This window comes from Thunnus thynnus, chromosome 21, assembly GCF_963924715.1.
Source record: "Thunnus thynnus chromosome 21, fThuThy2.1, whole genome shotgun sequence".
Lineage (NCBI taxonomy): Eukaryota > Metazoa > Chordata > Actinopteri > Scombriformes > Scombridae > Thunnus > Thunnus thynnus.
In genome coordinates this window covers 13772685-13798433 of record NC_089537.1, presented here as the reverse complement: position 1 = coordinate 13798433, position 25749 = coordinate 13772685, and the positions used below count along the sequence as shown (strand labels likewise).

The window sequence follows — 25749 nt, the reverse complement described above, 5'->3', positions numbered from 1 at the left end:
TCCTCTATGATAGTAAACTGAATGTCTTTGGGTTGTGGAGTGTCAGTCAGGACAAAACAAGACATTTTAGGTTGCATTTTGGGCTTTGGGTAACAGTGATTGACATTTTTCAACATTTTCTGACATTTTAAAGACAAAGCAACTATTCTATTAATAGATAACAAAAATAATCGCAAGTTGTAGCCTTATTATCATTCAAGATTCAAGAGACTTCATTACCATTTGCACAAACACAGGGTACATGCACATCAGGTAAAAAAAAAAAGCAAATTTACAATAATATAGATTAAATTAAAGTAAAAAAAAAAAAAAAAAAAGAGTAGCAAGGTCTGAGAGATATTATTTCAGTTCTTGTGTTTGTGTTTATTTGTGTGAGGGGGGGAATGCATACCCTGTTGGATGAAAAACACCACTGAGATGGTTGCACAGCATTAGCCACAGCGCTGACACCAGCCCTTCATCACAACATTACACAGGCTATGGAGCATATTCACAGTCGAGTCCTCCTCTCGCTGCCTGCTCCACTGCCCCTGAGACCCAGTATTGATCACATCGCTGCATCACAGGGAGCCAATGCAGCATAGCTATTGAACCAGCCAGAAAAAAACCAGGGAAAAAACAACCCCAAACACGGACTTGCTTTCCCCTTCACCTTGGCAGGGCACCTCAGAGGAAAAAGCATAATGGCTCATAATGCCATGAGTAGTCACAGTTGAGATATCTCCTCTCGCAGATAACCATCAAAAGCAGCTGTGGCACGAGACGCTCGCCACGTTGACCTTGATGACTATTTTCAGACAACCCATAGAGGGATAATCTGTTTGTTCCAGCAAAGCCTTCTTTGGAAAAACAGACATGTTCTGACATGTCAGAGGGAGCAGATAAGTGGGGGGAAAATGTCTTTGATTTGCATTTCAGATAGTCAAAATAACCATGGTAACCGAGTTTCAGTTATATTATCCAGGTGTTTTGAGTGCATTTTTATCATGTTGTGGTATTTGGTGCATGAATTAGTCACAGGTGAGGCAGTCAGTGCTGCTTGTCATGTATTATCTTGATTTTGAGTACATTCCACCCACAGATACCAGAATTCATTAGTTCACCTGTTACGAGCTCTGAAAATACACACTCCTACATACATACTTTTTTAAAAAAAACACATTTAACCATCCCTCTTCCCTCTGCAAACAGGAAAAAATGGAATGAGAGGCATATGACTTACCCCGTTTACCCAGAAATCCTCAAACTCATTTCAATACTCTATCACAATTTAAATTTGTGGAGATATAGGCTACCCATATCTTGAGGAAGGGAACTCCCTCTAAACCCTACCTTGAGGTGGTTTTCCTCCGAACCCATTAACGTAAACCCCATCTCAATTTGCACTGGCTCAGAGGGGAGGAGTTGCTCGCTTTTGTAGGACAATGTGGTTTACACTGAGGGGTACTTCTAGCGCCCTTGGAGAGCGAGAAAGAGTGTGTGTGTGTGTGTGTCTTTTTGTCAGGATGTTATCTTTGTGTACGCATGCATACACAGTAGGGCATTCCCTCTGACCCGTCACCCCATTTCCCAGCCCTGGCCCCAACGTCACTATGGTAATGTAACAGGCACGATATCAGAACCTAACCTCTTTTTTACTCTACTGTGTGAACAAATGGTGAAACCTCTTAAGATTTTCAGACTTTACAGTAGTCCTGTTAGAGAGTATAAAGAAAAGAACTGGTGGATTTAGTGCTGAAAATGCAGCTGTGTGCGCATTTTCTACCTCTTTCCTTTAGTCTTTTCTCCCTTTCTGCTCTGACAGATTTACAGCATACCATTCTTGACGTTACTATGGTGAACGTTTGCCTGTGCCCTCCTCCGAGAAGCCAATCCGTCTTGTGTGAAGGTGGCTGGTTGCGTTAGACGAGCTTTAAACTGGAGAAAAAAAAAAAAGGACTTATATGAAACACTGTTAACCTTTTGTTCTTGTTCTGTTGTTATTTATGAATGTCTCCAATCTCTATCTGTCACCATCTCCATCTGATTTGGCGAAACAATGACCCATACACCTAAGTGATCAATAATTTAGTTTCTCCTCATTGAATTTTTGATACATTGCACGCTTTGGACAGACCTGTGACCTCCAGTGATCAGATGAAGCAGTTCTTTTTTTTTTTTTTTTTTCTTTTCTTCTGATGTCCTCGTCTTTCTTTCAAGTGATTTACAAGCTAATGATGCAGAGAAGCTGTTATTGACGTGGGATGAATGGGGAGGTCAGGTTCGATTAGATTGCTGTCTGCATGTCCACATCGCATGGCTTTCAGAGCATGTGTATAAACTGAGCTTGCAGCGAAAGTACACCTATTATTTCCACTGTTATCGCAACCTTGTGTTTATGCGCTATTGTTCTTTTGTAGCCTTTTCTTGTCTAGACTTTGCAGCTTCTCTGCATGCAAAGATGCATATATCCACCCTTTCAACATGCAGGATAAGGTTAATTGATTCCTCCTGGCCGAAAGAGCCCCGCTGCCTCTGCATTAACTAGTTTGCGGCGCAGAAGACTCTGAAACTAACATATTGGTGCTTGTGCATAATTAATGTTACTCATGAAAACACAAATGACATTCATGAGAAAACCATGGGCATCTGATGTAGCCTCTGCTTGACACAGTGAGACTGTAGAGGACTGTTTATTTATCAAAGAGGTGGTGCCCAGTTTAGGAAGAGAGGAGCTTAAACACCCGCAGGGACAGCCTGAACACTGGTCTTGTCTGCACTCTCTGATACACACGCACTCACATGCTCTCAAAAAGCACAAGGGGTGTGTTCTCTGCACTCCCCCGACAAATTTAGAAAGAACAGTTGCTCTCAGTCGCTCTCCTGAAGTGTGTTTTGTGTGCGTGTGTGTGTGTCCTCTGCAGATTAAAGGGGGGGGGGGGGAGAAGCAGAAATGAACAGTCAGGTTACAGTCAAACCTCTCTGTGTTTGTATTTTCTGCGATTCAGGATTATCAGACACGGCCCTGGCACGTCACTTTCTGTGCTCACTCAGTCAATTTCATTAAATTGTGTGTCCTGTTCTGCTCAGCTGCAGCCAAAGCAAATGCAGATTGTGCACACACACACACACACAGAGAAGCAAACACACTCTGGTCCCCCAGCGGTCCTGCCTTCTCCCTGCTGCTCCCTTGCCCCTCCAGGCTGACAGATCACATTTCAGGATTGGTTAGGGTACACGTTTGGCCCCCATCAGAAGCTGGCACACATATAGAAAGAGGGCTTGTCCTGTTTCATCACTGTCCCTTTGGCTTATTCTCATGGAGGTTTTAAATATCGCTGCCCCCTTTTCCTCCGCACAGTCCTGTTGCCCACACTGGCCCTCAGGGTTACTCAGCAGCAGGCGACCTTTTTAGCTGCAGACTGAAGGGCTGCCAGCACCGACTACTTCTACTACTACCCCCCCTGTGAACCGCTGACCTCTATGTGGCTGATCCTGAGTCACTGATGACTCTGTGCCTCAAAATCTCTGTTTTTTTTTGTCTCTACCAAACTGCAATTCTTCCGATATTCTTCGTAATCAGTTTCTTTAGGAAGAGAAGGAGTGATTGAATAAGGCAGAGAGAGTTCAGGCAAGTGTGGGAGTCCATTTGTTTCCAGAGGCAGGGGTCTTAACAGCAACAACTGTAGTGTAGTCATTGCTCAACCTCATTGGCCGATGACTGCTGGCCGTTTTTCAGCGTTGCGATCCGGTTGTTTTGACAGTGTGGGAAGGTTCCTGGGGAAATGCCACAAGAGGTTTTTTGTGATAGCAGGAACACTGAGAAACCTTTTGTTTTCAGCTATGCGGGTGGAAAAAAAACTGACATTTTTTCTTTGTTCTTGTTGGCTCTTTGGTCCATTTTTGTTCCACCAAATCCTCCTTGATCCCTGGCTCTTGTTGGCTTAGGTTAAAATTAAATAACGTCCCAAAATAGCTTTGAAGTGGTTTTATTGTCACCTCCTAGAAACAATTTGGGATTGTTATTTCTCGCACAGTTTGGGGCTTTTGAACATTATGAACTGGCTTGTAGAGCAAAATGATTCTGATTTTCAGTGTAATTAATTTAATGGCTGAGTGGTCTGTGTGTTTGGTTGGATGTAATATGGTAACTGCAAAGAACTGTGGGCCACAGACACCTCCACCCCCCACCCACGAAGCTGTGAATCTTAATTATTGGACGCCTTGGGCATTACATGATTACCTGAGCAGCGTCTGTCAATTTGGACAAATTGCAGCGGCTCATTCCCAAAGGAAACAAATTCACATCTAATTGTTAGCACATCTTAATGTTACATCTGGACTTGCAAATTGTGGTGGTTTTTTTTTTCTTGTTTTATCTTTTTTCTGACAGGGTGGCTAGATTTAATACGGTTAATATCTCCCCGAAGCTGTCACATTTATTTCTGTATTTTATGACTGACAGTAATAAAAAAAAAACTTTAAATGTCCTCCGGTACAGCTCTCACTCAGAGCCTTTGACTTTTCATCAGTGTCGGCTGAAAACACTCAAAACCTTGCTGCCTCTCTGTGTATTTTCTCTGATTAAGCAAGTCGGCATTATGAAGAGAAACATGTCCTTCCTTTTGCCTGTTGTGTCCAGTCAGGAAATGAGTTGTTGTCAATAATTACCAGATGTTATCTGTTACCAGAATTTCAGAATGTCCTGTGATGGCTATCAGCACTTAGGGTACTGTTGCTATAAAGCATTGGATTTCTAAAAAAAATAAATAAATAAATAAAGGCAGCGGCAGTTTATGGTTTGATATCTCCGACCTGCATCGAGTTTCATTGGATCAAAGAGTTACATACACTGTACAGAGACGGCTTGTGCATCCATATCAGGCTGAATTCCCTTCTCTCCCTCTTCTCCATCTTATCTGCTCAGCTCAGACCGCCCTCTAAGTTGTTTCAGCCTTTAGGGTGTTGTTAGGAGTGTTGATTTGCTATGGAGATGGAAAAAAAAAAAAAAAAAATCATTCTCCATTCTAGTGTTGTGCCCTCAGAGCGGTGGACTGGCTATTGTTCTCCTTGACCCCGGTGCTGCAAAGATGGAGGAGGAGGGAGGGAGGGTCGCTTCGGGGAGAAGTGTTAATGGCATTTACATAAGTGTAGCACAAAGAAGCTGTGGTATCTGGAAAAAAAAAATAGTGCTGTCGTGCTGTGTTCCACATGGGCACCCAAATAGTTTTGAACACTTGGGCAACATTCAATAAGAAAATTAAAGTATTTCTTTTAGAATATGAGTAAAAACTGCCATTTCTAACTCATTTTGTTCCTTTTATATTGGCATTTTCATACACTGGATGTCCTGTTTACATGATTTTTTTTTTTTCTTTTTCCCTAAATTGGCATTTGTCCCCTTCTGACCTTCAGCTGTTGTCCTACTGTGCTGGCTGTACATAGCAGACCCATCTGTGCTGAGCTTCCTGGAGGGACTAAAGCTCACTCCGAGGGAGATGCGTGCCTCTAAACGTTTTCTGACCTCACCCTGTGGGACTGATACTGAACACGCACGCACGCTGGCACGCTCGCAGACACATATGCAGCCATGCCGGAAAATAATGCACTAAAGACCAAAAATGTAGCTTGACAGGCGTGCAGACTGGGGCGAATGTTGCTGTGTGCATTCATTTGTCTGTCATAGCGCTTCTGCCAGGCTCTGTTACGCCACTAAATGTAGCATTAAGCTGGTTTTGCATTATATAATAAAGGCTAATAGGCTAACATGTAAGCGTGATATAGCTCATTGGAGAGACAGTGTTTTGACTAGAGTCGTCCGCAGATGTTAGCTGACTGAATTTGTTCATTGTGGGAAGTTAAGGGGGGGAAATGCTGTCTAACAGTTTATTAAAAGTACACAGTAGGATTCTGTATAATAATTTCCCCAAAGCTCACCGCTCTAATGCTTTCAGGCTTTTGTTCCTGTCGCTGTGTGTTTTACATTGTGGGGGGCCTAGTTGTTGGTAGACGATCTCAGGGTGTGAATGGTGGAAGAGCAGCTGTTAAAAGCTGGCAGGGTGCTTGCACTGTGTGTATGTGTGTGTGTGTGCATGTATGTGAGTGTGTGTGCACCTGCAGTTGGGGGTGGGTGAGGTTTTTGGGGCTTGTTGGGAGCGGGTGTAAGAGTCGCAGGAGGCGGAGTTTTGTGTTGAAGACCGTATATACTTTGTTTTTTTTACTGCAAGCATGCAGTGGCATTTAAACATCTGTGCCCGTGTGTAAAGACTTCAAATAAGTCTGGCAGAGGAATGTCAAGACTGGATTCATACACTCCCGTCACCGTGTGTAGGAGGCACCTCTGCACTAAGTCTTTTTATTACCAGGGTAGTGCGATGTAGTCACTCCATATGCTGCATGTTCTGCTACAGTAATTGAATTCACATGCACAGTACGCAAGATCACATTTGTCTTAAGCTCAGCTATTTATGTATTCTTTTAGCTTTTTATCCTTCAAGATACCAGCAAATCCAATTTTCCCATTGTTGCCAAGGAAATGGAGCTTACACAGGACACACATTTGGAAAACATCTGTACATGCAGACATAAGTAACAGCAAGAAATGTGATTAAGAATATGCTTTGATATTCTGGTTAATCTCAGATATGATGTTATGTTTTCTCAGGCATGAGCTAATGTGAGCTATTAGAAATGGTGTTTTGTGTATGAAGAAGACTTTAATAATGAGTGAGCTCTGTAAAGTTGGAATCAGCATTCTTTCTTGTTTACTTTCCTCTTAAGGAGGAGCCCAAGCAGGGATTGGAGGGAGGAGGGATGTACTGATGAAACAGCCAGATTTTTGGTGGCTGGCTGAAGGCAAGGTGGGGGGTGGGGGGGTGGGGGCACTGCTTTAATACCATGGACCAGATTGCTGTGCCATGTCTGTCAATGAGAGAGGCTGAAAAGGTGCAGGTGCAAGCTTGTGGCTTACAAACTAAGACCCATACTTGCTACTCTAATGTATTCACACACACACACACACACACACACACACACACACACACACTAGTGGAGTGCTCCCAAATGTGGAGCCAAACACACCGAGTCTGTTGCCACTCTGTGTGTTTGTCTATGCATAGATGATGTTCCAGCATTTTGAGAGGGTGGCAGATAATCTTGAGTGGCCATGAATGAGGCATCTGGGCTGGGGTATAACCACAGGTCCATATGTATGTGTGTGTGTGTGTGTGTGTGTGTGTGTGCGTGTTTTGGCAAGAGGGAATGTAAGGAGGTAATGAGAGAATCTCCTCGGATTGGCCGGATGACATACTGTATAGTTTTGATCAGATATTAATATGGTTAAGCCAACTGTCACCATTTACTGTAATGGCCGTAAATGTCCATTTTTATCCTCTGTGTAATGACTGATACTGTTTGGCTAACCTGTAAAGCCACAGCTTGGTAATTTTTCACCTAGAAAAGCCTTCATAAACTTTAACTGTGCCCTTAATCTCACAAATTTGATGACTAATCCTAACCTAGAATAGCAATTTGTTGACTTGACAGTTTGGCCAGAAAGTGAGGAAAAAATAACAAGCTGAACAGTGGACTCTCTGTCTCTGCCTGTTGCCCTGTATTATGTTCTGTACATTTTCAAGGTACATTCTGACCTGAACTTTGCTCTTTTTTTTGTTTTTTACCTCAGTGTGTACAAGAAGAGCTTTCATTGGCAGAAAATGTTCTAAACTCCTCATTTCAGTCCTCCATTAAAAGAGTTAGTCTTGGATAAATAAAAATTGTGTGTTTGTTCAAATTATGTAAGTGGCATGGGAGTAAGAGTCACAAAGAAAGATGGATTATTAGACAAATCCGCAAGATGAGGGATTAGACATTTAAGAGACCAACAGGCTTTACTGATGCGGCAGTGTGTGCAAGACTTCTGAGAAGTATTAGAGAGTGAAGTAATGTGAAAGGGAGGAGGCACAAAGGAATTAGCACATTTCTCTTAGGCTGTGCCTTTGAATGACATTCCATCACTAAGCCAGTTAAAGAGAAATGTGTTGCTTTGATTGGCTTGTCACAAGGAGAGACTGTGAGGGATAAAAGAGTGAAATAGATTTCCAACTGTCTAATAAATAACGCTATATAACGCCGGCGTAGATGGTGAGAATCCTCCCTCACCCCCTCACACCGCCTCTCTAACAAACTCATGATCGACAACAAAGTAAGATTGCTTTGTGCACAGCTTTCACGAAATACCTCTCTGGGTTCTGATGAAAGCAGTTATAAAATGACAAGAAATAAAACTCAGAAGTGAATCATTGCTCACTCGTATGAATGATATTCATGTTATAACAAGTGCAGCTATGAAAAATGTATTTCACCACAGGCTTCCTCAGGTTATACAGTTAATAGCCTTGGTTAAGCTTGCAACCACATCAGTCAGTGACAGACGCATGCAATCTCTGAGATAGCAGTATAATGGTGAATTGGGAAAAAACTGCAATTTTTACAAAAACAACAATAAATACACATAAGTTACCAATTAAAAAAACAGTTTCAATCAATGTAAATCACAATAATTCTAGTAAAGGAACTCCCACTTGACACAAAAAGCTCTCCTAAACTCAGACTTCTTCTATCAGACTCAGGGTTCGCCCATCTGACAGTGATGGATTTAGAGGCCCAGTCACATGCTTTAATGAAGCATACAAGAGTGGGCAGCTGAGGACTGACCTGTTATGCATCGCTGGCTGGGTTCTCCTTCCATCACCATGTTCCCAGTTGATTTTGCAACTTAGCCCATTTAGGTTTCTTTGCATTCAGCCATACTCCCGCAGCCCTCAGCCCATTAAGTGGATTCTGGTCGACATCAGCAGCAGCAGATTTGTGGCCTTTTGCTGTCAGTGCAGGTCCAGTCTTAGGCCAGCATAAGAATCAGCAGAAAATGGTGATTTAATGTCAGAGTTAGGGTCCGTGACCTCACTGATGCACACGAGTTGTACCGTAAACGATGTGGGTAGATTGGGTCCCTCTGGAAAGCCTTGCACGCTATAGACGAATGTGGTAATTGATGACTGCTACAACTTTTTCTTTGACTGTCTGCATGTCTGCTGTCTGGTTAGAACCATTTATTAATAAATGCCAGTTGTGTCACTTTTGTGATGACCTGTATCAGTGAATGAAGGAAAGTATGTTTGTGGTTTGCAGACGTGATGCCTCACTCACCGACTGGCCGACTGCTGTACCATAGCTTTCCTCATGCAGCTGGGGAGCGGCTAAGAATAGAGAAAACCCTTTCCATTCTCTCTTCTTTCATTTTCTAAATATTTGATTTAGCAATGTGAGCTTAGGGAACCCCTGAATGGAAAGTATAGCAGCTTGCATGAAAAATTGATTACAGTGTACATTATGGGTTATTCCTGCACTACAGCAAAGATTTGGGAATTATTGTCCTGCAGCGAAGAGCTTTGGTATAAAACCCAACAACAGAGGACACTATTTATGATACTTTTCAAAAAGAGCGACCCCAGCAGAGCATGCACAGTAGATATTGGATCCTGACCTGCCGTCATTGTCTCTCTCACCTCGGCACCATTAATCAGGCACATCATCACCTCATGACCTGCATCTGGATGAGAGGTAAAGGTCACTGGGTCATAGTTTGCTGTATGGTAGAGGATGTTAGGAGTCGGGAGAGATGGGAAAGGCAAACTGATGCTGATCAAGTCCTTGGCCTCCCTTGTGACTTGTCATGTCTTTGCTTAAGGGGCTTATAACATTAATGCTCGGGAGGTAAAGCGGTACAAAAGCATGATGGGTGGCTTGAATGTTGAATTAAGTCAGAAAGGTGTTTGATGTTTTTGATCATTTGGTTCTTAGAAGTCCTGTCTGCCTGATAAAGTCTGAGCTCTTGCTCTGTACCAGTCAGTGCCGACTGCACACCAGGATCAAAGTTCTTTACTGTACTTGATCCATTAAAATATTCACCACATCCTTACTGGCTCTCCACTACAAGGCATGATCTGAACCATTTTATGTCATACTTATCTAAACCTTTTACCACCCACTATTCTGTCTGTGGCATAGGAGCACTGCGTAGAACTTAACATGAAAATAAATATATAATCAATGCGCAATCGATAAATTAGATTTGTCTTTTTGGTCATTGTGGTCATTTTCAAAACATCCACCATGTGGTAAAAATAATTCAGGAAATGCACATGAAGCCTCTCTGTCTTCAAAGTAGTCTGGTACTTTAAAATTGTAATACATCTTTGGAGACTTTATGTCCAAATTTATTTCAAGAGTAAGAATTAAAAAGAATTTGTCATCATTCAGGTAGACCATGTTAACCCAAACTGGTTCTGTCAACAAAATAAGGGACATCTTATTCAGGAGTTAATGCAGTCATTTCAGCCCATTTCAAAACAAATTTTAGCTCAGGAAACCAGATTTGTCTACAGTAGGAAAGTTCTTTTGAGGTGAAGTTCACACAATTTACTGGAAAATGTATGCGCACACACACACACACACACACACGTGCAGAGGCATATTTATAGCCCTGGTGAGGCTGTGCTCCATTTTGGTAATACCAAACCAACTGATGTGTCACTGCAAAGCTAAATCTGCATGTTATTATCACAGAGAGACTGTCTGCTGGCTTTAACCCATGGCAGAAAATGGCCTCTTGACCTGTTTATAACAGCGCAGTTTCTATCTGGCTTTCATCAGTGTGTTGGTTAGTCTAATTCTGTCCAATATGCACTGATGTGGTTGTTTAAATATACTTTAATGTGAGCTTGTGTGCCAGTAGCTGGTTGGAGGGGGGCACTGAAGAGATCTTGATTAAAATTCTATCTTGTCTGTCCGTGTCTGAATATCTGATTTAGTTTTATGTCCATTTAGTCTCTAACTTGATGGAAACTTAATCATTTTTTTTCCTATCACACTTCATTTTCATTCATTCCACCACCTCTACCTTACTTTTCCATCTTTTCTCTCTGTTCATGCCCCGTCACATCCTCTCTCTTCATTTCCATTTCCCTGACTGTCCGTATTCTATAGAAGTCACTTGTACACGTACCCAAATAGACACTTTCCCCCCCCATTTTTCACCTTGTGCCCAATACATGAACACATACAATCATGCAAAGACAACTCCTCTCCTAAGGCTATGAATGAGAATCTGCACTTACTCGTGCTACAGGAATTTGTCGCTGTAACACTAAATCAGTTTTGGGACTCAGAACAAGATGCAACATGAAAGAGAAAGAACACACTAGCACTTCACAACAAATGGATTTAGAGAAAACATGCCTCATAACATGCAATGTTATAATCCGGTTGTGTATGCGTATCATCTGGATAACTCATGCATATTAATGCACTTTATCCCACTGCCCTTACTCCTGTGTGTTGTGTCTATATATGTTTGTGTTTGAGAGGCCACAGTCCCCGTGCATGCCCTCTGGGTAAAACTGTAAGGTTAGGACTTGTAAGAAGACACTGCCATGTCAGCAACTTTCCATGACAATGCAGTCGTTCCCCTATTTCATTGTCTTTTTCCTCCTCTTGTCTATCGGGGGAAGGTCACATGACTGAATTGATCCCCATAACACAGGGATGCATAGAGCGGTGTCCCTCTCTTTTATTCTCTTTTTTTTTTTTTTTTTTTTTAAACAGCCACAGCCGCATAGATCATCTATCATACAGTTGTCACCTGCAGCGACACTTTCCAAAGACCTTTAGGTGTTGTGCTGGACTGCAAATGAGAATTCTGAAGTGTGTGCTGACATAAAATACAATAGTTACTGAATAAAGCAGAATAGCTCGTTCAGATTTTTGTCTGTCATACAGCTGCGGTAAAAAAAGTGATTATTAGGTCATAGTGAACAGCAAATGTGCGATGCATAAAGCTACATAGATCAACATGACACGGCTCTTGAGTAATGCTGAGAAGATAACGTGATCACATCTTTTAGAGATTAGACAGCTCCAGCTTGAAGCATTGAATACAAATCCAAGGTCGTTGTGCGCCTGCCTGCCATCCATTCTCAGGATTGTTTGGAGGCTCACTGGGCTTTGTAGGCTAATAGCCAGGTGGAGTGCTACATAATTCATTGAAACGAAGTTACCAGCCAGAGAGTGGAAAGGGATTGCAGAGCCAGACTCATACGTTTGCAGCTTTTTATTGCAGGACATTGACAACAGAGAAAAAAAAATCCAAAACTAAAGAGAGTTACTGCAATGAGACGCTCGCATTGACAGACTCTTGTCAATTTTAGTTCATTCTGTATTGAGTTGTAGATGTGATAAAAGGGCAGTGTGACTCTGATAATTCCTCTGTTGTGGGGATTGTAGCCTCAACCTTTTAACCCCACAGTGTTCCGACAAGGCAGTGAAAGTCCTGTCCTTTTTATTTTGTCTACGTAATTAAATCAAATCATTAATCTGTGGTAATTAGTTTGGCCACCGGGGGAGCGGCTTCATTTGGTGCAAGGTGCTTTCTCATCAGGTTTGTTTTGCTCCGCGTTCTCCTCCTTCATTCTCCGCTGCTCTGGCTGCGTCTCAGGGATGAGGGGTGAGGGGTGAAGAGAACAGAAGGTCAGGAGAGGTTGAGGGGGAGGGCGGGGGAGGGAGCGCACCACAGACGCCATTTTATTATTACGCTTTAAATTCCATTCACAGTCAAGGCAACTGTGGGAGCAGTCGGGTGCCGTGTATCCCAGAATTCTTTGCATTTACTGCAGGAAATCAGCTTTCAGAGCTGGAATTTGGATGTTGCAAATGAAGCTGCATGACATTGAAGAATCTAGTGACAATGTCTAAAATCTCATTCTGTTATTAATATTGTTTCACAATAAAGATTACGTCACTTCATTTTAATGTCAACAATCTTTGATTATTAATTAACCATTTAAGTCATTTATCAAGCAAAAATGCTTCTCAAATGTGCAGATTTGCTGCTTTTTTCTATTTTGTATAATTGTAAATTGAATATATTTGAGTTTTGGACTATTGATTGGACAAAATCAATTTAAAGACATCAGCTTGGTCTTTGGAAAAATGTGAGGAGCATTTTTACTATTTTCAGACATTTTATAGATCAAACAATCAAAAAAAAGTAATCAGCAGATTACTTTGAAATGAAAAAAAATCATTAGTTTCAGACAGATAGGCAGAACCAGCTGAAGATGCAGGACAATAGTCTTGCAGTGAAGATAATTTCACCACTACAAAAGTGTCAGCGGCCACCAGGACGTTCACCTTCTTGTAATAATGTATCTAATTCACATCTCTTCTGCTCTCGTCTGCCATTCTTCTCTTTCCGTTTGACCCTCATTCATTCCTACAAGCTGTGAATGACTCAGTGCAGATCATGAATACAGCGGTTAGAAGGAGCAGAGCTCTTACAGAGTGTGGAGGAGGCAGAGTGGAGACAACAAAGCAGTGTTGGTCCCTGAAGGTTAGATATGAGATGTTGCTGAGCAAGCTTTATCTCACTGTTACACAGCAGGATCAGTCACCACAGACTTCAGCTCGCTCCTCTTCTTTCCTCCCCCTCTATTTCTTATGTTCTATCACTTACGCTCCCCCTCTCAAATGTTATTGTTCCTTTCCTACCTCTGTTTTTCTTCATCTCCACTTTCCCTCCCTGCTGCTCTTCTCTCAGTTTATCAGTTTTTATTTCTCCTTGTTTCTCACTATATTGCCTTTCTCCTTCTAGATTATTGACGTGTAAATCTCTTCTTCCGCTGCCTGACACCGAGGCATTCATCCATCACAAACTCAGGAACTGAAACACTAAATTGGGGTCAATGATACACTATAAAACCCTCTAACCTTATTCCGCCTTCACTCTTACCCTTGATGTCCCTGCACCCCCCCTGTCACGTGCAGACCTTGGTTGACATTAAAGTCACAGAGTTGTAATTCATGCATCTCGATGAGACCTTTTCAGTTCACGTGTGCGTGCATTTGTTTTCCACAAGCCCGTGCAATAAACATTTTCTTTGCTGAAATTGAATTCTGCTTGTAATATGTTAACTTGCATGCTCTGTGACTTCATCCTCAATTTGTATCTTTTCATGCATGTCTAATGCATAGCACATAGTCAGCACAAAATTAACAGAACATATTGAAAGTCAGGCTGAATGACCATGTAGAGGGTTTAGATGCTGACTTTGTATAAAATAAGAGTGAAAAACCAATAACTGCAATGGAGAGCTCATAATCCATTACCTGCACACGTGTAGGAAGCCATATGAAGCCTATAATGTATTGTCCTTCACATGCTGCTGGTGAAGGTCTATTGCGTAATTCAGTAAAGTGAGCCTGTGGCGCGCCATGCGTTCTTCATTGGCATGCACCCCCTACGCTCCACTGACGTCTGCCACCGCAGCATGTGTTTGTGTGTGATGGAGCGCTGCTGCTGTGCCAGCATATTCCTCAATCCAATGGCTCTGCCCTAGCCGCCCTTCAGCCCGGCCGTAGCCCTCCAATCCCTTCATCCCAACATACTGATCCTAAACTACAGCGAACGGCCTGATGCCAAGCGGGCAGGATAGGGCATAGTTTATGACTACCCTTCATCCTCCAGTCGGGCAAAACACTGTTAAAATGATGGATGGAGCAGCAAGACAGGCACTTACACAGTCACCCAAGGGGGATAAAATATGGCCGTCCCTGCCTGGGTGCCCAAGAAAGGGGAGATAGACATTGGAGGGCAACCAAAGAACCATACTTGGTGCTCAACCTGTGCCCGGTGAGTGAACGGCTCAGTGCACCCGTTGTATCTGTCTGCAGCCAGATTGCATTTAAATGATGGTGAGCTATATTTCTGGGGTATAGGAAGGGTCAGCAGTCTGCAAGGTGAGGCAATGGGAATGATTAATTAAGGGGCTTTTCTTTATGTGGATCTGCATTCTCTAAGCATCATTTAGGAATATTCAGACCTGATATTTTTAGCTCAAAACTACTGGATCATACTTCGAGATGTCCAGATTCGCATTTGCTTGCACAGCTTTAAAGAGTCTGACTGGTCTGAAGTTCAGTCAAGACACGAGATTCAAATCTGAAACCCCTGCCATCTATAAAATGATGCGTACCAACTGTTCAGACTCAACCTTCAGCTGCAAATCAGTACGGTCTCGTCGGTATTATAGTCAGCCTTTATATTGTGGACTGTGGTCGCTGCTTTATGGTTGAAAATGATTTTGCTGCGTGCCACAAAAGTGTGATGCACCAGCAAAGGTTTTTTGCGAGACGTTTTCAATTTCAAGATGGAGATAATAAGATAAGACCTTGCCGTCCTCGCCAACTGTAATTAATTGTTTATTGTCTCCGGGTGGTAATATCCTGTTACATTGTGCAACGGTTTGACTGCTGCAGTGAATTGACTCTGCAACCAGCAGGATATGAGAAATGGCACAGTGAAAGGAGTTAAAAAAATGAAATACGATATGCGAGGGAAAGGGAAAGAAAGAGGCGAGAGAAGTGAAAGAGGGACACCTGCTTTAGGTGCTTAGAGAAGTGATTTGAATGTCTTCTCGGGTAGATTTATAGGAATGAAACTGCCACAGACCTTCAGGCTCACACGCAACACTCACATACTGTATGGGGATCATTGCATGTCTACACACAGTCTTCGCAGCCCTTGGAATTGACCATTGTTGTCTTGCACATTTTCATGCATGTCGTGTTCATGCTGCTGTCTGTGTGTGTGTGTGTGTGTGTGTGTGTGTGTCTGCTTTACGCTGATAAGAGGATTTGTTAAAAGGTCTTTTTGTTCTTTAAGCAATATTTTCCTCTCTTTCTCTTTTTCCCAATAGTGTTGTTAAAGGAAAGCCTGATTTAATTAAGTCTAGATAAGGATATGGGATTTGGTACATTGTTGGAACCTCGGTATAGGAGCAAACATGGATATTTGTACTGTGTTGGCATCCATCCACAAAGAAAGGGATGTCAAACTGCACTCAAAGAGCTGGGATAAAAGTATGAGGGCAGTAATAGATGCAAGCCACTTTGGATGTAGGAAGACTATATGGAAATGTTGGCAGGATGGCTGAAACATTTGGTGAAACAGACTGAGATGAATTGGCTTTTGAGCTTTCACTGGCAATAAAACAACTTTGTTGATGGAGGAGAAGTGTTTGTGTGTGTGTGTGTGCATGCATTTGTTATGTAATCTGGCAGAGGGGAGGTGTCTCTTTAGTCTCCGGGGAGAGATTAGACATCTGAGTGTTGGTCTGGACACAGAGCACACCTGCTGCCTCTGCACTAAACACAGACTCTGTCACAAACACACTCTCCCATGTGTGCACACACACTGCCGATGGGGGTTCATGCTGCCAGCATCCAAGAAAGTGACATTTGAGAGATAGAAATAGAGGAACAGGAGCGTTTTTGCTCACAAAACTGCAAAGTCTGGTTGTGGGTGAGAGTTTTGTAATTCACGAAAATATTTTTAATGCATATGCGCATGCACGCTCTAACATTTATAAAGAGCTAATCCCTACTCTTCAGTCACACACATTCACACACACATGCAACCAGACAGCTTGCGGCAATGTTCCAGGTGTAATTATAGAAAGTTTGCCCCCCTGATTACGGTTGCTAAATGGCTTTGACTTGTGTCTCTGCTGGATGTCTGCAGGAGGTTTTTCCACTTGTCCAACTACGGTTATCTAACTTTAATGAGTTTTTCCCTTCCTGCGGCAAAGTGATGGAGTGTGATTGGCTTACCTCAGTGATGGTCTGAGAGGCCCCCCCCGAGGGTTAATGTTTCGCCCCGGCTCGCTCTGAGGTTTGCTGGTGTAGGAAAGCTGCAGGCGTGCCCTCAGGTCAGTGCAAGACCTCTGGAGCTTTCAGGTCAGTTGCTACAGACGTTTCAGAAGCTGTGAGAAATGACCTCAGGGCCGCTGGAAAGTTCCTACAGATCTCAGCGCAGGTGTTCTGAATATGGTGGGTGATGCATCAGGGGTAATGAACAGCTCCCACAAGTCTGATTTAAACAGTCACATAGAACAGCGGGTCATTAAGAGCATTAATGAGCAATGAGCAACTTCTGAAACAAAGTGCTGTCTTCCAATTAATAATGAGAGTTAATTTTGGCTTCATGCTCATCCAAATTTACAAATTATTTCTATTACTTCCCATTAGGAAGGTTTTGAAAAGTATGTGATGTGAAGGAAGTTTATTATTGGATCTGTTTGTGTCTCCTCTAGCCATCATGTATGTGATGGGAGCCCTGGGACCTGCAGCTGGTTACCTGCTGGGAGGCGTGCTCATCGGCTTCTACGTGGACCCCAAAACTGTTGTCAACATCGACCAGAGTGACCCTCGCTTTGTTGGCAACTGGTAAATATGCACGTGTGTGTGTGACAGTTCCTTATGTGCGCTGCTTGTGTGCTCTTGTTTTTTTACCAGCTGTTGTTTCCTTCTTTCAGGTGGAGCGGCTTTCTCTTGTGTTCCATAGCCATGCTTCTGGTCATCTTCCCCATGTTTGCCTTCCCCAAAAAGCTGCCTCCACGCCACAAAAAGAAGAAGAAGAAGAAAAAGATCAGCTCGCCCGGTGACGTGTCCAGCGACGATGACGTGATGAAAGAAAAGTCCGGTGGCAAAGGCCAGAACGTCTCCTCCTCCATGGGCTTTGGGAAGGACATCAAAGGTGAGGAGCGGATGATATCAGCCTCCTGTTTTCACCTCTTTGCTCCGCGGTGTTACAAGTATCTTACACAAAGGAAGCTATTGATGTACAAATGGCCCATAATCCAGTCAATGGCCAGGATTAGTCATTTTATCTAATAATGGAGGCTCCATTGAGGTCTCCTTTAAAGATGGTATTGATTTGTGATAGAGGAGGTTGTCCACACACTTAATGAAGAAGGTGATTAACTGTTAACATCGGCGGTTTTAGTTGGGCACTGGGCTCTATTTACTCTAATAAATTACTAGTAAACATGGCTGCTTTGTTGCCATCAGCTGAAGAAATTAAGGACAGTATGTTTTTTTACACCCCCCGCCCCCTGAAGAAACCATTCTCTCAATGCACGGAAGGTCATGCAATCCTTCAATCGCGTTTAGTGGCAGTACATATGCACACATAATAAAGCTGTAATGCATCTATAGGCAGCGATGCTAGAAGATTTATTATTTTCTGTCAGATTAACCAGGTATCTCCCGGTTTTCCCTCGGAGAACCCCCCTGGTTAAGCTGAATCCTGCTCCAGTGTTTCCCAGCTTCCTCTTGTCTGCCTTTTTTCTCTCAGACAGGCAGTTCTCTCTCTCTATTTCTCTCTCTCTCTCTCTCTTAAATGAGCTCTCAGGGGAACTCAGTCACGTTTCCACACACAGGAGTAAACGGACTCGGCAGCAGAGCTAAACAGCCGCACAGCCGTATACAGGCTTGCTCTTGCACTCTTCATTATACATAAAATAACCATCATGAATTCAAACATGTATTTAAATGGCTGCATTTATCCATACTTATGTGCACAACCCAGCGCAGCATTTTGTACTGGAATGCATATATATATATATATATATACTGTAACCGTGCATGCTGTACAACATCTTCAAGCCACTCTTCTGCTGTTTTACTTGTCCCAGCAGGATGTTTTGGGCTTTTGTGCAAACTATGGCCAATTTTGCACAGTCAGGCACTTCAATGTTTAGATCTGTAACGTTTTTTAGTGTTGTGTGTGTCCTTTCATTGGGGTGTGTGTGTTTTGTCTATAGCACAAATTTAGCATTTTCTGTGAAAGATAAGCTGTTTTCAACAAGCATTTTTTTTTTTTTGCCCTTCACATCAACAGCAGACACTGAAAAATGCAAACACTGAGTAATTTCAGTAATGTGAGTGAGAGGGACAGACTTATTATGGAATGTTCCAGACCTTGGTCAACTGCGGTTTGAAAGCGATTTTTAGCATTTTTTTGGACTTTCCATGCAATATCAGTTAGTATGAATGACTAATTGCCGCCACATATATCACATTTCATATTTCAGTTACTAAAGACTTACCTGACAGGATTTAAAATACAGATCCTGTAAGATACAGTAATGTCAGTTGATATTTTACTCTTAAGTAGGACAAAAGAAGTTTGCTTGCAAATATTTTTTGACTCAACTCACTTCACTTCACTCAGATGCTGACCTTATTAAGCAGATTAGTATCAGCCACGATATGACCAATCCACACTGAATACAGTTTCTCCATCTGTGTCAGTCAATGTCAAAATTCAGCGTTTCTACTATGATTTACATTCATTCTGTCATGGTGTGCCGCTGACTCAGATTTGCCACAGCAATTCCTGGCCACAGGTTACCTTACATAAAAATATTCAGATGAGTTCCATGTAGTAAGATATAAAGATTGAAATTTGGGAAAAAGACGACATTGGTATGTGATCAGTATTTAGTATCTGCTGATACTCTGAGTTGAGGTATCAGAATTGATATTGGGAGAGAAAAAGTTGGAGTTGGTGCATCCGTAGTTCAAGGTGACCTTTTCTTCATGTCTTGTTTTGTCTGACCAACAATCCAAAACCCCAAAATATTCAGTTTACAAAGATATAAAACCGAGAAAACTAGCAAATCCTCACACCAGTAGCCAGAAGTAAATAGAATAAACAAGTAACTGATTATTTAAATAGTTGGTAATTCATTTTCTGACAATCAACAAATCAATCATCTCCCAATTGTTTTAGAACTAGTAGAATTAACAATCATATCACATCCACTGCTTAGACTTGACCAGCTTCATAAGTTGAAACACCACTTGTGTGATCTACAGAGCATATTACAAAGACTATGCTATTATGACTTGTCCTGCCTCGAAGAGAAACGTTTTGGAAAAGCACATGGATGAAACAATTTGACCAAGTCATGAAATAAATTAAGAAGAAAAGAAAAAACAACTGTGGCAACTTATAACGAGCCAGTGGTCTGTCTGATTGAGAGAGCAGCTGCTGGAGACGTCAACAGGACCTCGCCATCTGTCCCCCCTCCAGACAAGATTACAGCCCAGCACCCCAGGAATGAAATGATTAGCGTCACTATATTATTCGTACCTTTGATCTGGGAGAACACTGACAGATGCTAACATTTCCCCACCTACAACAAGATTAGTTGAATTAGCGCTGGGACGGCTATCCCCAAATCAAGGCACCGTGCCACCCAGTTAGCGGCTGGCCAGCTTTTTAATAGCCTCCCTAATAAAAGGCATTATTAAGCTACTTCACATATTTCCTGCCCTCTCTGTTTTTCTTTCTTTAGTACATGACATCTGTGAAGCACGTGAGCCAGAAGAAGCTCTAATGATAGCCTTTCAGATGACTGTAAAGTCATAATATTAGCCCTCAGCCAAGGGCTTAAGACACCCGGACACGCACAGAACTAAACTGGAGATGCCAATTGTGTGCTCAGTTAGATACGTCATCCCCAGCCAAATGTTTTAAAGTCTGACTTTTCAAATTCAAAGAAGCTCAAATTCATTTGAATTAAGAAGCTTTGTGTGTACACGTGTAACCTCGCTTCTTGTCAATAATTACTTTTGTTGAAGGGACCTTTTCTGGCCTTCTGGATTTTCAACTGCGTAATTAGATTTTCTGTCTCTTGCTGTCTTTGTGTTCACACTGTTATTTGTGTAAAAGACAAACCAATACTTAGTGTCATAGATTTAAGAGGGCGAACAGGACAAACCAGACATTTACATTAGTTAACAGCAGTTTTTCTCCCACTCAGCTGGGAGATGTAACCTCTGCAGCATGTCCTGGGGTCTTCCACAGGACATCCTTCATCTACAGTAACCAGAGCTGCCTCATTTTATTGTAGAAAAGCTGCACCTTGATTCTGAGGTCCCTGTGAATTGCGGAGGTCTGCATTTTGGCACACGCTGCTCTGGAAATTTTACGCCTCAGTCTTGTTGAGATGGAGGAGCTCATATGTTACAGTGACCCTGGGAATAGGGTTTTCTGTAACCTTGTGTTCCTGGAAAGAACATTTAAGGCAAACTGTTTTTTATACAAGGGATGGGCTTTGTCATTTTTTCTCACATTGCGTTTGTACATTAAACAGGATGTTTGGATAGGACTTGATGTTGAGTGGAATGTGTTTAAGGATTTAAAAGGCATTTTTCATTTCATGGGACCGTTTTTTAAGCATTTTTAATAATTGGGCTTATTGCGGACTAAATAAATGGCCATTCAATGCTATTGGCTGACATCTTGTGGAGTTTCATGGACGGCATGGTGGTGTCATAATTTAAGAGGTAATGCTTTCAACTGAGAGTTGCCATGACAGCAAGCATCTGCCTTGCTGATGTGGCTGTGAGTATGAAAGTGAATCTTTATTAGCTCTTGTTTAGAAAATGATTCTGCGATGCATTCGCTCTGATGGAGAGAAAGTGACATCAGAGGTTTATCTTTGGGGATCGGTTGAAAAAAAAAGAAGCTTCCTTCCACTTTTGTTAGGTTTCCTCATCAAGCTAGTTTAGAAGAGAGCGTTTCATTCTGCCTAGTAACAATAATGTACTTACAGTTTGACCACATGACTTGTGAGTGACAAGATGAGAGGGCATTCTGCATCATGTCGGCCAAATCGTATAGACACTGGCCTCAGGCAGACGGAAAGGGCATATTTGCCCTTGTTATGATGAACCAAGGATGACGGCATTCACGCTGGATTTGCAGAGCTTGGCTTGTTTTGTGCTCGCAGCATAGATCCACATGATCCACATGCTTGCATTATACAGCTCACGTAATCATAGCTTAATATGAGTTTCATTTCATCTCAGGCTACACCTACAGGCACAGACAGGTAATTAAAAAGGCAATATTGATGTTTAGATTGTGTTCATTTATAACCTGAAAGTGTTTTGCGTGAGAATCATGGAGCATCTCTGTGTCTATGTAGTGTTATTTGCTCCTTCAGTCTTGTGTGAAACAAGAACACATAACCAGATGTAATGAGACACGGTTGGGTGCATGCGTGAATGTGCGAGTGTGTTTCAGAAATATTTAAAGCTGTTGTTAACTTAATGCCGTTATTACTTACTAAGTTATTATTACATAAGGTTTATTTACGGTTCCAGCTTTTTCAGTCTTCTCTTAATTACAGCTTTCCAGTTACTAATGATTGGTCTGATGATTCCATCCAGTTCAGATTGTGTGGGAGTGAGTGAAAGCCAAATTAAGACACCGATTGTGTGTTAATTACAGCACCACAGTAATGAAGTGCTCTGCCTTTTTCTCCTGTCCCTCCCCAGATCTTCCCAAGGCAGCGTTGAGGATCCTCAGCAACATGACCTTCCTGTTTGTCAGCCTGTCCTACACGGCAGAGTGTGCCATCGTCACCGCCTTCATCACCTTCATTCCCAAGTTTATTGAGTCACAGTTTGGTATCCCGGCCTCCAACGCCAGCATATACACTGGTAAGTGTCTCTTTGTACATAATGTCTTTCGTCTGTTAAATCACTCTCTCATTGTTATAGGCGGACGGCCAAAAAGATCCAAATTCAGGTTATTCATTTGTTAAATCAGGCGCGAGAGGTTTCCCTCTTCTATACTGTAGCTATAAGCCATGACACTTTATCACGATTGTCAACAAATCCTAGCTGTTGAAATTCAGTGTTAACTTGCCAGTGTTATAAATAATGCAGTGGTAAAGCAGTTATGTCATAGATTAATTGAATTATCTCTGAAAAGGTCTGAAATTCCCCAAAATATCAGATCAGTGAGGCAAAACTGTCCTCTGCAAAGGAGAATTTGTTATTTTGATTTATAGCAAGAGGTAAGTTCTTTATCGACTTTATAACTTAAATATATAAATCAGTTTGAAATACAGTAGAATGGCTGTAGAAAAATTAGATTGCTGTGAAATTTGGTTTATTCTACATTATATGGCATTTCTGTGTGTTTATTTTGTGTGTCCTGATCCTGGAAAGGACGATAAATGATCCATCATCATGCACCATTAGTCTGTACCAGTACACTCTCACATTTGTTCTCACCTCTCCACGTGCACTCAGGGATTCACAGTCGGAGGGCAGCGATGTGAGTCATGGAGTCATGCTGACTTTCATTCACCGATAAGCTTCCATTACATCCCCTGAATGTAACACACAATTCTCTGTTGACTGCAGGAGACATATTCAACATAACGCGCACACACACACACTACCCTCTGCTTTGCCTGTAATTTGTGCACTGCATATGTGCAAAGAACCAGTCTAATCCTTCAGTCACGTCTGAGCCAGTGGCGTTAATACACAACTAATCTGGTATCCGGGTTATTGCAGCAAGGAGTGATTAAAAAATCAATTATGGCTGTGAAAGCAAAAAGGTGTTTTTGTGTGCTTCCAAGTATTCTGGCTAACATATGGTTGTTTCTAGACACGCATACATACACATAGACACACCCACTTACACAATACCATTGCCTCATCTCATCTGCCTGTTGCCAGGATACAAGGGGTAAGGGCAGACGGGTGGTGTGGTTGCCATGGCTACCCAAACGATGCCAAGCTGCTGGTATGTGATGATGGTTGGAGAAGAGGAGGAGGAGAGGGCACTCCTGTTGATGGGAGTACGGTGCTTCCTCGGGCAGCCAGATGGACTGACCAACTGTGACATTTTCCTGATGATTGCGAGTGATTGTTTTTTTTTTAAGAATGACTGGAAGACCAGAGTCGTGTTTATGTATGTGTGAATAAATCATTTGTGATGTTTTTACATAGTTGTTTTGATATCCTCTAGTAATGCCAGTACGGTTGAGGTTTGATACTGTTTTATCAAATCAGAATCCAGAATCTAATCCATTTAGCTTTAGCTTTCAACAATTTTAAGCAACGTAAGGGAATCTAACTTTGCAGGTGAAACGAAGTATTTGCTATTTAGCTAAATTACAACCTACATGTGTACGTTGCTCTTTGCAAATTAAAAAAAGAAAGATATGGACACGGCACTGCTTTGAGCAAGATGCTACGTCAGCATGCTCATATTAGCATAGTGAGAACGTTAACATGCTGGTGTTTAGCAGGTAATGCTCACCATCTTAGTTTAGCATGTTAGCATGCTAACATTTGCTAATTAGTACTTAACACGAAATACAGATGAGAATGAATTTTAGGTAGGTATTAAAGCTGCCATAGTGAATATTTTATATTAAAATTGGGTAAAATTACTGTATGTGTATTGTTGAAGGGGTTGCTAATAGTGACAAACCCACAGAGAATTAGCGCATAACTCCGTTCCCCTCTGCTCCACTGTGCTTTATAGCATCTTTCAGCTCATTGTTTGATTTTATAGCCCACAACTTGACTTGTTTTGTTTAGACTCACCCCTTGTATGACTATATTTCCAGATGCAGCCAGCAGCTCCAGACATGCATTAATACAATGAAAATACTTTGTTTGGAACAATAATGTGTGTCTGATACGTCTTTTCCACATAAAAGTATAATTATCATGTAAAAATCTTCAAAATGGCATCTCTTCCTTCTCCCTCATTAAAAATTCCACAAACATATTTGATTTCAGAAGCTGAACTACTAGACACAAGATGTCTGTTACTTCTATGAAAAGTCTGTTCTCAGTATATATGCACTGGAGGCTTCAGTTTTCCACATCACACTTTTGTAAGTTGAATATTGGACCAAGAATTGCCATAAAACTAGTTGCGTCATGCTCGTAGGCCCACCCCTTAAAATCAGATTTTCAGTGTTCACAGGGAAACTTTCCACTTTCAGCAGATAAATGTGAAAACAGCCTTCCAGTGTCAAACTCTGCACATACATCATTCTGCACAGTGAAGCTCAAACATTCAATTGTAGGAACAATAAGAAAAACACATTTTTGAGTGGAGAGGAGCTTTAAATAATCTACTGCTAATAAAAAGGATGATTGTGATGATAAAAAGATGAGTAGTATGTCAGTGTTATGTTTTCATCTTGTTTCCTCCGTTGAAACCAGATCCAAAATGGAACTGGCTAACAGAACCCAACTCTAATTGCTAATTGACTGGACGTAGTGTTGGTTCAGTTCATGAAAGCTTTTATGCGGTTTTTGTTGTATTTGCTGAATGCGTTGTGTGGAAAAGTTCTGAGCTGCACAGGAAGTGATGCATTTTATGTTTCAGGCAGCATCTCCAGTTGCTTTGCTGGCAATTAGTAGAACAATTAGGTATCTACAATAGGTAGCAATAGCGACAATGGCTAATAGCTCTAAATTAGTATATGTAAAGGAAAAGAGGTCATCGCTTTGGTTGTTCTGCAATCTGTAGGAAAATTACTGCACTATAAAACAGCAATGTGTCGCACCAATGATGTCAAAATAATATCAGTGTAAATCTTGCAAATTGCCACCTTTGTTGAATCTGTATCTTGCCCGGTTAAAGAGCTGCCACCGCTACATGCTCATTAGATGTTTCTACAGAAATAGCACCGTAACCTATCACTCACGCCTCCCTCAGCTGCAGTTTCCCCCATGCTGCTGTTGCTGCTCTCTGCCTGTTTTTTCTCCGACTTTTTTTAGTGGCTTTCTTTATCTCCAGCCACCGTTCCTTTCAAATACACACTTTCCATCCGTAAGATTTTTTTTTCCTCTTATTTCTACATTGTATTTTTCTTCTCACTCTGCTGTACAAGCTGTTGACAACAAAAAGGACAAGAGTCAAAGCGTATCTCCAGTAGGATCTAGAGAATAGATTAACTGACATGCATACATGCACACATTTATCAAATCGCTCACATACTCATGCGAGTGTACCAACTGTTAATCCAGATAAAATAT

The 25749-nt window shown here is 41.8% G+C and overlaps 1 protein-coding gene across 2 annotated transcripts in view; it reads left to right on the top strand.

Annotated features, from left to right (window-relative positions):
• The window catches only part of slco5a1 (solute carrier organic anion transporter family member 5A1), a 38545-nt gene that overhangs the window by 3349 nt on the left and 9447 nt on the right, over positions 1-25749 (top strand). For both annotated transcript variants that reach the window (XM_067578766.1, XM_067578767.1), the window contains exons 3-5: positions 17187-17319; positions 17409-17629; positions 22228-22392. In XM_067578766.1, coding sequence (XP_067434867.1) covers positions 17187-17319; positions 17409-17629; positions 22228-22392 — 519 coding nt within the window. The remainder of the gene's footprint in view (positions 1-17186; positions 17320-17408; positions 17630-22227; positions 22393-25749) is intronic.